Below are 13,358 nucleotides of genomic sequence, written 5' to 3' on the forward strand. Positions count from 1 at the left end.
TGATACGAGAGGAGGAAGGGTCATTTTCCGTGGCAAGGGAGAATTTTTGGAAGCGCGAGTAAGCAAATCGAGGGACTGCTTGGGTTGCTTGCAAAACAAGCAAACAGAATGTTATGGAAAGATGGGTGCCTAGGTACTTAGGTCACCTGTGCGAAATATGCACATACAAATATATGGTTGCAAACTTCAATTAATTCATCCATACAATTCGGCACGGCTACCCACAAAAAGTTCGGGTGATATCTTCGGAGCGTGCGATCCGTTGAATATGGTATATTGCGTATGTCATATCATCGCATTTTACATGATTTGCAAATCATATCGCAGCCGCATTGAAATAAAACCAGAAGCGGAAGTTGAAACGAGTGAAAAGTTACGTTGGGGGGAGTAAGAGAGAATTAATTAGAAAGAAACAAAGAACAAAGATCGAGAGAAAAAGTTGCGCTACAGCACAGTTCACCATTTCTTTCTTTCTTTTAACAAAAAAATATGTTTTATCAAGTGTGTCTAGAGTCTATCAGCACTGTACACATAACATCCTAAACTTTTTTTCCTTTCTTTTTCTGTAAGCGGAGATCCCGTGCGAAAACGGGTATCATACATAGCACGGGAACAGTCCAATTTTCCTCTTAAACGCTAGGTAGGAGATATTGCGCGCAAAAAATCAAATCTTCAATCCTCGTATTCTTCTGTCGCGTGTAAAAACCAGTCGGTTATGGTAATGGGATTGATTTCTACGCTTTGTCTCCATCCGTGTCTGACTGTAAAATTGACACTCCGAGCGAGAGGGGGCCGCCATTAACGAAATTAAAAAATCTGACCCAAAAAAGTCTCTACTGTTGCTTCTGATCATGATCGGCACCATATGAACGACATGTTAGAACCCCAATGTCCCGAGCAATACTCCTGGCGTCTGATGCAGCTCCAAGCAATCCCCTTCTTGTGAATCCCACTGTGTACAGCCCATTTTCTCCCTTCCAACCATTCGGGAATGCCTTCTTCGGCATCCCATCTTCTCTGAAACAATCCGAATCCTGCAAATAAAACCAGTGAATTTACAGTGTGTATGAGAATCAAGACATTGATTTGCAGTAATGATATCACTTCCTGAACAATTAGATTCTTATAATCAATCATCATTTTTCAATCACTCCTCTCCATATTGAAGAGTTCAAAGCGTGCAAAATTGATAATAATGTTCACGCTCTTTTAACATTCTTATGATGGATCACACACATTAAGGAGCGTGATTAGAGATAATACCAGCATGACAGATCAGAAGGTCATTTGAAACACATGTAGGTGCAAAATTATGCAATCAAATATAGAAACAAGATTAAGGGAAATAGCTTGGGAATAATATTTGTTTGTTGTGGATCACTCATCAGAATACTCTAGAATCGTTAACACTAATACAACAATACACAGAATCAAATCTACACACAAGACAGAAAGGGGTTGATACTTGATAGTGAGGTATGCGTGTTTTTTGTTTATACCTTGAGCCAGGAAGGCACGTTGCTGGTGTACCCAGTTGCTAGAATGACAGAATCGAACTGAATCTCTTGGCCGTCAACGAATTTGGCACCGTCGGATGTAAAGGACTTTACTGCAGGTAGCACCTGAGAAAGAAAACCAAGAGCACGCTAAGGAATCATGATGAGATAGACGGGCGCGAAAGCGCTAAAGTGGAACACTTGAATGGACCATTGAGCTGGCAAATATATTACCTTGATACGCTTTTGTCTGATGAGTGCGAGCGCTCCGACGTCCAAGACGGGCGTTTTACCGGACCGACTCTTGAGCTCAATGGGACCGACCGCTGGTCGTGTGAGGCCATAGCGTTCCGTTCTGCCAAACACGAAGCCCGCCACAGTCAAGAGCAGCCGATCCACAACCCACAGTGGAAACCACTTTCCCATTGTCACCGCTATCCCGAACGTCGACATCCCCAGTATTTCCCTCGGCAACACATGCACCTGCCGCATGCAAGTCACAAAACTAGTCAATAAAATGGTCTTTGAAGTACACCTGGATCAGTGGGTATAATATTACATCTGGGTTACCTACCGTGTTTCGGACGACCATGGAAGGGAAGGCATTGTGGTCGCAGAGGTCGAGGCTGAGCTCCATGGCAGAATTCCCGCAGCCAACAACGAGAACGCTCTTACCCTGAAAGGCGGCACCGTTTTTATACTCGCTGGCGTGAATAACGCTTCCCTTGAAGCTCCGCATTCCCGGAATGTCAGGAATGACGGCCTCAGCGTTCTCGCCAGTGGCCACCACCAACCAGCGGCTGACGTACTCAAAGCGCTCGGTGCGCACCCTCCACACCCGGCATTCCTTGTCGTAGGAAGCCGAGAGGACGCACTCGTTGAACCGGGGCTGCAGGTCGAAATGGCGGGCGTAGGACTCCAGATACTGCACGAACTGTTCCTTGCTCGGGTAGCGAGGGAACTCGGAAGGGAAGGGCATCAGTGGAAGCTCGCAGAACTGCTTCGGCAGATGGAGCTTCAAACGGTCATACGACCTGCACTGCCACAGCGAAGCCACGCACTCCGCCTTCTCCAATATCACGCTCCCCACGCCCTCCTCCTTCAAACATGCAGCCGTTGCCAGCCCCGAAGGACCCGCCCCCACAATCACAGGGCCCTCCACCACCACCACCGCCTTCTTCTTAACCCTCACACAACTCTCTTCCTCCTTCACCCAACTCCTCTGTTTCTCGATATAACTATCATGCGCCTCTTTCGCCATTGCCTCCGATAAACAACACCTACACTCCATCTCCATCTCTTTCTGGATTACACTGAGGATTCTTCCCCTCTTCCCTCGGCAGGGGATGTTATACTGCTAGCAGCGAATTCAGTGGAGCTCAGCTAGATAGTAGTCCTCTCTTTGAATTCTCTCCCAGTCTTCTACAACTGTGCCTCTGATTGACAACCCTGCCTTACACAACACTAGTCATTTGCCCTTTCCCCTGCGACCCTAGGGGCTACAGTACATTAACTATCACCGCTCCTAGTAGTACGAGACCCACAGTACAGCGTGACGACGTTATTACAACACCCCGCGTGTTGCCTTGCCCTTGTAACAACATCAACGCCTATTTTCTCCACTCCGACACGCAATTCTTCCCTCTCCCCTGCTATATTTCGCTTCCAATTCTGGCCCTTTTTCTGCGATTGCAATCCCGCAGAAGACCGAGTTTCGAAAAGATGTTTTAATGCTTTCCATTCCATCCTCTCTCCTATATATATATATATTTAATTTCTCTACTCTATGGAACAAATCATATATATTTTATAGACTTTATTGGCTGATAGCTATTGTTTCATATAGGAGAGGAGCCATTTGTCCTGTATATCTTATATCTCTCCATCAATTACTCTTCATAAAAGGTCTCCAAAAGCATAATTACACGTGTACTATTAATTGATCATTTTTAGCTTTCTTGGTTGCTGATTGATCCATTTGTGTAAACAATACTATTTGTTTAGGTGATCAGCTATTAGCCTGGATATAACAGTTCTAACTACTGTTGTAAACATGGCACTCTTCGACCACCTCACACTTGACACTCTTCGACCACCTGACACTCTACTACAGATAGTTTAGCCAATAGAAAAAAAACTAAAAGATTACATTTAAGCTCTTTACCCACATATTAAATTTGAAGAATTCTATAGCTATTACTTGATCATCTCCCCTGCTATATTAAGTCTAGTCTCATGTTAAAGCATCCGACGTAAAACCCACCGACTTCCTAGTTTCGACGTAGCATCTGAAATGAGTCCGAATTTGGGCGGCAAATGGAGAAGTGAGTAATTGGTGTTATCTGCGTTTCCTCCGGCCCTGCTAACGGTTGCCGGCTGGCCGGTTATAACGTCATTATCGCAAGAATAGAGAGGATACGGTCAGCGTGGGCTCTCCATCCCGTCCCCTGCCTACGGACAACAAAAAGCCAAATGAAAAGGAGGTCACACATCCGTCCTCATTCTGTTTTGCCCACAACCAAATCTTCTGTTCTCGGATACTACCTGAGTACATGCAGCAATAAAGTGTTACATTTAATATTAAGTTTTTATGCACCCTGCTCTGCCTCATGATTATCTAGTTAACTAGAACCCGCATTGACCTTTTCTCTTCGCCTAGGGCTTTCCACGTGGACACTGCTTACGAATTTAGATTTCTATGTCATATAGTCTACTGTCTAACCTTATGGTTTCTTTTCGAATTTTGAATGCACACGTGTGTGGAGGCCATGAGGACCTGGAGAGAAGAGGAGTTCTAGAGGGTTTCATTTCAATATTAATGATATCTGTGGAAGCGCATAAACAAAACATGACAAGAAGGCAAGCCACAACATATTGGTAGTGTTCTTGTTAGGAATGGATAGTGGAGGTAGCACACACGCGCTCAACATTATGATCCTTTTGAATTTATGCACCCGCATCCCATTAATAAAAATGTTAACGTTAGAGATAATATGGCCTTTTATGGGGTACTTCATTGTCCACATATGAAGTTATAAAGCTAAACTAAGTATATAACTTGTCTTTTGACCTTTTATTTTCGACCTTTTTGGTTTGGGTTTTTTTCTAATGTATGTGTTAATTTAATTGAATTGAATAGTATGTATATATATGATATTTATATTATAAAATTTTCATTCCTTTGTACATGTTTTTATTATTAAAAGTAGTCAAAATTAGGGGGTAGGCTCATTATTACAAAAGAAAAGAAAAACTTTTAGCGCAGACAAACAACATATTAAAAACTAGCATATTCATAGTCCTAGAATATAATATCAAAAACCCATCCCTACAAAACATGCATAACTAGATAAAGTATATATCTAACAACATACTATATTGAATATTAACATCACTAAAAAGTATTAACGATATCAAAACACTCCTAATACTACTACCAATGTTTTGTGCATAGTAATTTGCTACGCAGGGTTAGTTTAAAAGTTTAATAGTTGGTTCATCCCAACAAATCCACGGAAACAACAAAAAAGTTCACATAAAATAACCAAACTAATTTTTGGCCAAATCATTCCTTGACCTAGAGAGAAGGACCCTTGTCCACTCATCTGTAGGAAATTCATAGAGTTCCTTTGACTCACATCCCTTATGGGTCTCATCGTCTTTCTCTTGTTGCAGGAGCTATAGTGTAGTCGCGGCAACATGTGTAACCTTTATAGCAAAATTTGTCAAAGTGTTGAAACTCTCGTCCAAGGAGGAATGTTTGATGTGCATGGATTTAAGATTCACCCTGATTTTGTCCATATTTTTCTCCATCTCATGGCGTCTGCTACAATTATCCGTAGACTTTTCACTAGTTTCATATTCCTTTTTCTTTTTTCTTAGCATCCAATGAGGACTTGCTTGTCATAGGAGAATTTTCTTTCACGGCATGAACAATGGGGAGGCGAGGGAGGTAAAATCCATAGTGTTTAATTGTGAAGCTAGCAGAGACATGGGCAGAATCCAGGCTATGATCCTTATACTTCTCTTCTTCGACATTCTTTGAGTCCATAGTCTCCTCATCCTCTTCAATAAACCTATCCCTAACATCTTTTTCTTTTCTTCTAGGCCTTTCCTTCTTAGCGCTAGCACCCAACCCCTACTCATCCTCCTCAATCTCCCTCCTTCCATTCACCTTTTGCTTCCATATTGCCTTTCTCTTAACCAATCTACCTGACCTTCGACAACCACCGTTAGCCTCCTCCTTTGAATCCACAAGGTCAAGGTCCATATGGGCTTCAATTTTGGCTTTCTTGGTAGTCTCCTAAGACCTAACAATATCATTTTCCTACTCTTTAGACATTCCATAAGGGGTAGAAGACATGAAACATTGGGGATTGGAGACCATAGAGTTATTGCCTCTCATGGTCATAGATGGGTTAGGAGGGTCATAGGCATCTTGGATACAACATAACGAGGTAGGCACAAAGATAAATGGAAATTGTACATACGGAGAATAAAACCTTGATGTAAAATCACAAAGTTTTTACCCTTACTTCCTCTCTCACGAATTTCCATAATAGTAGCCTTTAAGTCATGTAAGATAAAAAAAATTTGGAATAGTTATCTTTTTAAAAAAATTAAATTTATACTCAAGTTTAAATTTTAAATTTAATTTAATTTTGATCAAAGTTAATATTTTCTTAATTATGTGAGTGTCAAACAATCTGAAAGGAAAATCTTAATTCATTTACAATCATTCAAGACACCTAAGATATATCGAAGTAGTGTATTGAGTTATCATTTGACTATAGATGATTTATTATGTCATTAGATTACATCAATAGATGCTCTTGACAATAAATAGCATAATTGTTTCTTGTTATATTTGATGCATGCCACACATTGTTCTTAGATCATAATCTAAGGGATTGGCAACAATAAAACTACCAAAAGTATTTTGTAATATAGCAATGATTAGTAATTGTGGATATTTTTCAATAGATTTCTTTTTATGCATTTAGTTGGTTAGTGAGTTGATTAGTGATGTCATCTAAGATTTCTTTTGTAGCTCTAAATAATTGGATATTTTGATAGCTTTTGAAGGTGTTGTAGAAATTATTGAAAATGGCAATTATTTAATTTTGTGAAAACCTTCCAATGGAGGTAATTTTAAGTTAGCATCTAAATTAGTGTATTTTTTCATTGTACGAGCAAAATAGTTTGGAGAATAATGAAGCAATATTGACTTCTACATGAAATTGTGTTTTTGGCATTCGTTTATGATTACTATTAAGGGTTAAAAATATATTATATCACATTTTATATAGCTTCCATATGAAATGACTCTTGTGCTTTATTCAATGTGTTACAATCATTGATATGATCAATATTTTTCATTGAATTCATGTTGAACATTATGTAAGTTGAAGAAGTTTTAACTCATGCATTTTAAATTTGACTTTTTTGTGAATACTAAACTTTATTGACTCTTTTTTATGCTAAATTTTGGTGATTCCCTATTTCTTGAATGTTTTTTTGGTTTAGGTTTCCTTATTCAATTTTACTTTAAATGATTTGAGTAGATTTTCTTCAAGTATGTACCTATCTAAATTCATTACACAGTAATGGTAGATTATAATATCTCATTATATTTCCCCACTTTAAGTTGGAATGCATCTTTTTTTTTTTCTTCCTTTTATTGTGAAAAATAAATGGTATGTCCCAATTCATAAATACTACCTCGAGTGTCACACAAACCATATCTATGACAAGGAAAAACTAACTTGTGTGCTTGGCATCCATTTCTTATGTTGCGGAGGTCACTCCAATAATGTTTGGTGGAGATTAGATTTAGAACAATAAATATACTCTATTTTTTTAGGTGGCATCATCCTTCTTTTCTAACACTACGGATGTTCTACTTATCATATAATATATTTGTTCGATTTCTTTCTTTAGAGTATGTTTTCAATGGTTTTGTGTTGGATGTGTGTTCTACTCCATTGGGTGGTGTTTGTCTTATTAACTCCCTTGTTTCCTCTTTTGCATTACATTTTGGTCTTCGATCACAAATTTCAATATATTAGATGATGGTATGCATATATGTTTCCTCATTTGTCACTAATGTTGTCTAGTTGCAACTAATAGTTAGTATCTTATAATATTCAAAGGTAATTTATTCATGTCTTATCAGTATTATCATATTTTGATATTTTATGATGGTTTTATTTTCTTCTTTTTTTCCTATAAGACCCTTTTACGTTCCTTAATTTTAGGGGTAAGTGCACCAAGATGGTGTGTAAAAAGGGGTATAAGTGGACACCTTTTTCTAAAATTAGATAAACCTAATCTTGGAAATTCTATTTGAGGGTCATGCACTCAAAATGAGAAAAACTATAAAACACAAAAATTGTAGTACTCTGAGTCTAGTTTCTAAACTACTAAGGTTTTTTTTAAGTGGACAATATTAAAAGAATCAAACCTCACGCATATGAAAAATCATTCTCGTTCTTTGCTGAAAATATAACATAGTTATTTCTATGCACTCAACAAAACATATAGTTATGTTTAGTATTTTGAAAAATCCTTCAAAAGGATGATAGGTAAGAGTGAGATCTAGAAGTTATGTATTTTTTCATAATTATTTGATGAGTAGGTTTTTTTCTAATTTTTTTGAAGTGGTCCCATCCTGAAATTATGGTACATGTTTGTGGGTTGGACATAACTTGCATCAAAATAATCTAAAATTGATACTTTTTTTGATAAAAGTGTATAGAATCAAGTGTCTAACAATAATATATAATTTATTTTCTAATTGGTTAAGTAAATCAAAATCTATAAAAAAAATGGTAGACACGTGTCTGAGAAGACTCTGAAGATAATGGTATAGAAAAATTAACTTCACAATGTTAATGTTGTCGAAAAAATATAAAACTTTATATGGTCAAAAAGGCAAGAATACCTATGAGATTATTGTGGTAATTTTAGAGATACCTAGTTCGCCATTTGCAAACCTGATGATGTCAAAGACCAAAATTGATCTTATAAGATGAAACAATGTCTAAAGCAATGAAAATGGAGGAAAAGTATAATCCCAAGCCATTGGGTAGGTTAACAGGCCTATTACTGAGCCTAAACATGATCACGTTTCAATGTTTAAATAACATGAGCACTTTATTTATAGTAAAAGTCAATTCTCATGCTATTAGTAATTTGACCGTGTTATATGTGTATAAAACTAAAGTCAATGCCACTTCCCATTAACATTATATATACTAACATATTTATATTTTGTTTATCTTTGAATATGTATAATATTTCTCTAGATATATACATATAAAAATATGTTTATATCATCTATCTACTCTCTCTCTCTCTCTCACACACACACACACACACACACACATTTTGTGCATTATGGAAAATTTTGATCGTTATGTTTAGCTTTTAATAATGTGATCATAGTTTTTACAGTATGCATATATTAACTTCTCTAATGAACTTAAACAACCATCTAAAGTTGATGCAAGTTCTCACTATTGTGTCATAAGATGTTCTGCTACATGTACAAATTTTTATGTCGTGTTTTCTTTAAAATGATCAAAATTTCATGTTTTTTGGTGTCTTGTTCATGTTTTTATAATCATTATTATTCATGTAATTTTTTTGTTATTTTGTAGGTTATGAACAATGGGAAGGAATAAGAGAAGATCAACTAAGGGACAAGAAGCAATGAAGAAAAAACAAAGGGAGCATATGAGGAGATTGCATCATGCTAGATCATCAAACACACACGAGGTGAGTGGTGAGAATGCACCTAATAGTTTTCAAGAGCACACACTAATTGAAATTACTGCACCTAATGTAACAAGTGAGATTCAAGAGCATGCACCTATTTCACCTCGTGCACTTGATTTGCATAATGAACTATATTCACCTTATACACCTAAATCATGTGATGAACGTAATTCACCTCATGTACCTAATGTACACAATGCACCATTGTCTACTCATCTTGGAATAATTTGTAGAAAGTCAAAGTTTCTAATTGACATTGATGAAAATATTCTGAGGCCAATAAATGATAAAATATCAAAATAAAATTGTAGAAGACTTGTTAATAAGATATGGAATAACTATTTTGAAAAAATAAATGTAAGCAGAAGATGTCAAGTAGTTTTTGAAATGATTCAAAATCTAAAATTTAGAGAGACAATGAGAATTTTGGGGTTAAGATCATGAGACATTTTATATGCATATCAAATCATTGGTTCAAAATCATGTACTAAAGATGGTAATGTTAGTCTATGTGTCCTCACATCAACCATACTGGGAAAGGAAATGAAAAAATCTTGCATAATAAGTAGAACAAGAAAGACCTTAAAGATAAGCAGAACAACATTGCGCAAAGCCTTGGAGAGGTGAGACAAAATTGAGGATTCTAATGGTAATGATCAACTTTGGTCATTCTTGAGTAGACTCCCACACAAGGACAAGGTTGTTGTTGATGCACTAAGAACATTAATTGAAAAGTTTTTTTTTGAAAACACAAGGGTTTCACCAAACCAAAAGGATGTTGTCAAAAGGCAGATTGGGAGTACAATACGTGATGCACATCCAAAACACTTTTTAGATATGAGTCAAATACAATTTTACAAAAGTTTTCTTCAAAGGCATCGTCAAATTAGAATCAACTAAAGGTTTTTTGAGATGACAAAACCATTTTATGTTAAGATTAATCATATACACACTACATGTAGTTGTGGGGTCCATGTTGAATTTTCCATGCATTATGATATTATTATTTTTTGGTGAAACATTATATTTATATTAATAATAATTGGTTCAAAAATAACTCTCGGAGAAAAGAACTAGAAAAGAAAAACGTCAGTCATTGTCTAATACAAAAAGGATGCAAAAGAAGAAAGATTGCATCAAGAGAAAGTATCTAACAACACTAATGAATCTTGTCCTTGTGATTCCCAAATCGAGAATATTGTGATTACAAAGAGCCCAAAACTCATATGAATACAACTCATTGTTTGGTGTCGGAGACAAAACCAAGAGCCAAGCCAAAAACTGTCATAAAAGTTTCCATCATTGATCTACATCCAAAACTCCAATTGAGGTTGTGATATTAGAAAGCCATATGATGCAAGTGCAATCCAAGACCTTGAACTGCATACAATATCTCAAAAGAACAAGTGAGATCCATAAAATTAAAAACATGTGAAATCACAGAGAAGTAGTTGCATTATGATATTTATTGTTATATATGTTGTATTTTGCATTCTAACAATATTTTGCAGGAATGTGGTCTAAAAGAACCTCCAAAGTCACAGAGAGAATCTATTACAAGTATATTATGCCCACAAGATGATGTAAACATTTATTATAAAGCTATGTGTTTGAAAAGATCTTGTGATAAATGTGGTGGATTACAAAAGTCACAAACATTCCTACATGTAGATAGCACACATAAAATTGGTCAAAAAATAGTTTCTCTTGGAAAGTACAGGTCAATTACATATGATTATTAAGATGGAAAAGAATTAAAGAGGTGTGAGCTAGTGAAAAAGGATATATGTGTAGCTAATTCTATGAAACATTTTCAAGAGAAACTAGTACATGAGTACATAGGCCATACACATAGAGATAGATGGTTAGATGAGCAATTTAAGATATGTTAGGACACTTTTCCCTTGGGCACAATTGTCTCTGTTGTTGATTTTTCTAAAAATTATACACTAAAGCCTCAAAATGAAGTACAACCTATGTACTACCACTCTACACAAGTCTCAATTTTTGTGCACATAACATTTATTCATGCACATGATATCACAAAGGAGGATAGAAACATTATAAGAGAGTATCACTTCTACATTAGCGATGATCAAACCCATTCATTAGAGTTTGTGCAAGGTTGTTTCAAAAAATTCTATGACAATTTAAGAGAAAGAGATATTCTCTACAATCAACACATAATATGATCAGACAATTGCACAATACAATTTAGGAATGCAAGGATTTTCTATTGGTTAAGTAGTATGCACGTCACAAGTGGTGTCCAATATTTTTGAAACTTCACTGAGATAGGGCATGGAAAGGGATGGCATGATGGTGTAGAAACATGTGTGAAAAGAGCACATGCTAGAGAGGAATTGAAGTATGAAGGTGATGCAGTGATAGAAGATGCAAAATCAATAGTGCAATGGTGTAACTCTACTATCAAACCAAGTAACGTAGGTAAGTCTTTGGTTTATAGATATTTTTGGTTTATAAGTGAAGTTGACTTTATACTAGACAATTCACATTCTTTTTCTCCGTGTATATGCATTTTGTATGGGACAAATGTGAATCAAGACAATGGATTGATAATTGGTCTTGTAGATCTTTGGAACCTCTTGATTCATATGAAATCCCTAGAGCACTATAATTGAACTAGATTGAAGTATCAACATATTGGGACCATGTATCTGACTTAGTTGAGCCAGGTAATTTGTCAATTTAAAATACTTCTTTAAAATTGCACTCTCCATTGTTTTTGGTATTAACATATCCTAGTACATTAAATGTAGGTCATGTATATGCAATTATTGCAAATGAGGATAATAAAGAAGGGACTTTTTTTTTCATTGTATTAAGGAAAAAAATAAATTCACAACTATAGTCACTGATGGTGAGGGTATCGAGTACCCTATAAAAGTTGTCGTTATCACAAAAACTTGGCTTAAAAGGTACTATTATTGTGTCTAGTTTGATTAACACCAAGGTTAAAGTGATTTTATGATTATTATGGCATTGAGTTATAAGGTTTAATCAAATTCTTGTACCCTAACAGGAATTCTAATGTCTGGTTGTTTGAGGATTTTGAGACACATAGACATATTCTTCATTTCTCTAACCTTGTTGCTACAACAAATATTTAGTTGATAAAATACTGTGGTGGACCTCATAACAAGAATTTCTGGAAAGTTCATGAATTTGATTGTGAGGCAATACTTGACATAGTAAGGGTAAAGTTGATCTAGAAGGTTGTGTTGGTCCATAAGAATGATTCTACACTATCTAGTAGAATATTTTTTAAAAAAATTGCATATATCTTATGCAAAATTTTGTAACTTCACTATCATGTGCATATCTACATGCCAAATTTTGTATATAAAAATTGAGAAGAAATGTAAAATGTGCATATTTAGATGACAAATTTTGTATATAGAAACTGAGAAGAAATGTAAAATATGCATATTTAGATGCCAATTTTTTTATATAGAAACTGAGAAGAAATGTCAAATGTGCATATTTAGATTCCAAATTTGGTATATAGAAATTGAGAAGAAATGTAAAATGTGAATATTTAGATGCTAAATTTTGTATATATAAATTGAGAAGAAATGTAAAATGTGCATATTTAGATGCACTTTAAAAATAGAAAACTTGTAAAAATATAACATGTGCATATTTAGATACCAAAATTTGTATAGAAAGGTTGTAAAAATGTAACATGTGCATATTTATATGCTATGAAATAGATGTATCAATGCCATGATGAACGGTTGGAAAGATATGTAGTGTTACTCCAATTCACTAAGCAACATTGCAAAATTTGGCATCAAGTGAGAGTGTTGTGCCAAATCATATCCATTTGGAATCTCTTAGAACCGATATAGGTTATTGTAGGGTTTGTCAAAATGGTTGTGCACCATTTGACAGTTTGTCTATAGCCCTCACAAGCTCTAAGATTTGACCATTAGAAGATGATAGTTCAAATGTGCTTAGTGCACCTTGGAGACACTTCAGTGTACAGTGGTCGCAATTTTTTTAGACACTCCATGACCAAAAAAGGTGTGTTCATAGAGTTCACCCACCCATTCGAAGCTA

General features: G+C 35.7%; 1 protein-coding gene across 1 annotated transcript; it reads right to left on the bottom strand.

Annotated features, from left to right (window-relative positions):
- Positions 1-432: 432 nt before the first annotated feature.
- On the bottom strand, positions 433-3,128 carry LOC149538627 (putative indole-3-pyruvate monooxygenase YUCCA4). Its single transcript, XM_089802888.1, has 4 exons — positions 2,071-3,128; positions 1,731-1,979; positions 1,500-1,622; positions 433-1,034 (listed from the first exon to the last, which is right to left on the bottom strand). The coding sequence occupies exons 1-4, from the start codon at positions 2,791-2,793 to the stop codon at positions 834-836; spliced, it is 1,296 nt and encodes a 431-aa protein (XP_089659014.1). The 5' UTR covers positions 2,794-3,128; the 3' UTR covers positions 433-833.
- Positions 3,129-13,358: the final 10,230 nt, after the last annotated feature.

The sequence above is a fragment of the Cupressus sempervirens genome, chromosome 9 (genome assembly GCF_028749045.1).
Source record: "Cupressus sempervirens isolate cs-2001-9-10 chromosome 9, ASM2874904v1, whole genome shotgun sequence".
NCBI lineage: Eukaryota > Viridiplantae > Streptophyta > Pinopsida > Cupressales > Cupressaceae > Cupressus > Cupressus sempervirens.

What these genes read in the sequence shown, in the direction of transcription:
- LOC149538627 (XM_089802888.1), bottom strand. Translation starts at nt 2,793, where the DNA reads ATGGAGATGGAGTGTAGGTGTTGTTTATCGGAGGCAATGGCGAAAGAG. An exon ending in CCATGGTCGTCCGAAACACG is followed by an intron (nt 1,980 to 2,070) that starts GTAGGTAACCCA and finishes TGCATGCGGCAG; the next exon opens with GTGCATGTGTTGCCGAGGGA. An exon ending in ACGTGCCTTCCTGGCTCAAG is followed by an intron (nt 1,035 to 1,499) that starts GTATAAACAAAA and finishes TTTTATTTGCAG; the next exon opens with GATTCGGATTGTTTCAGAGA.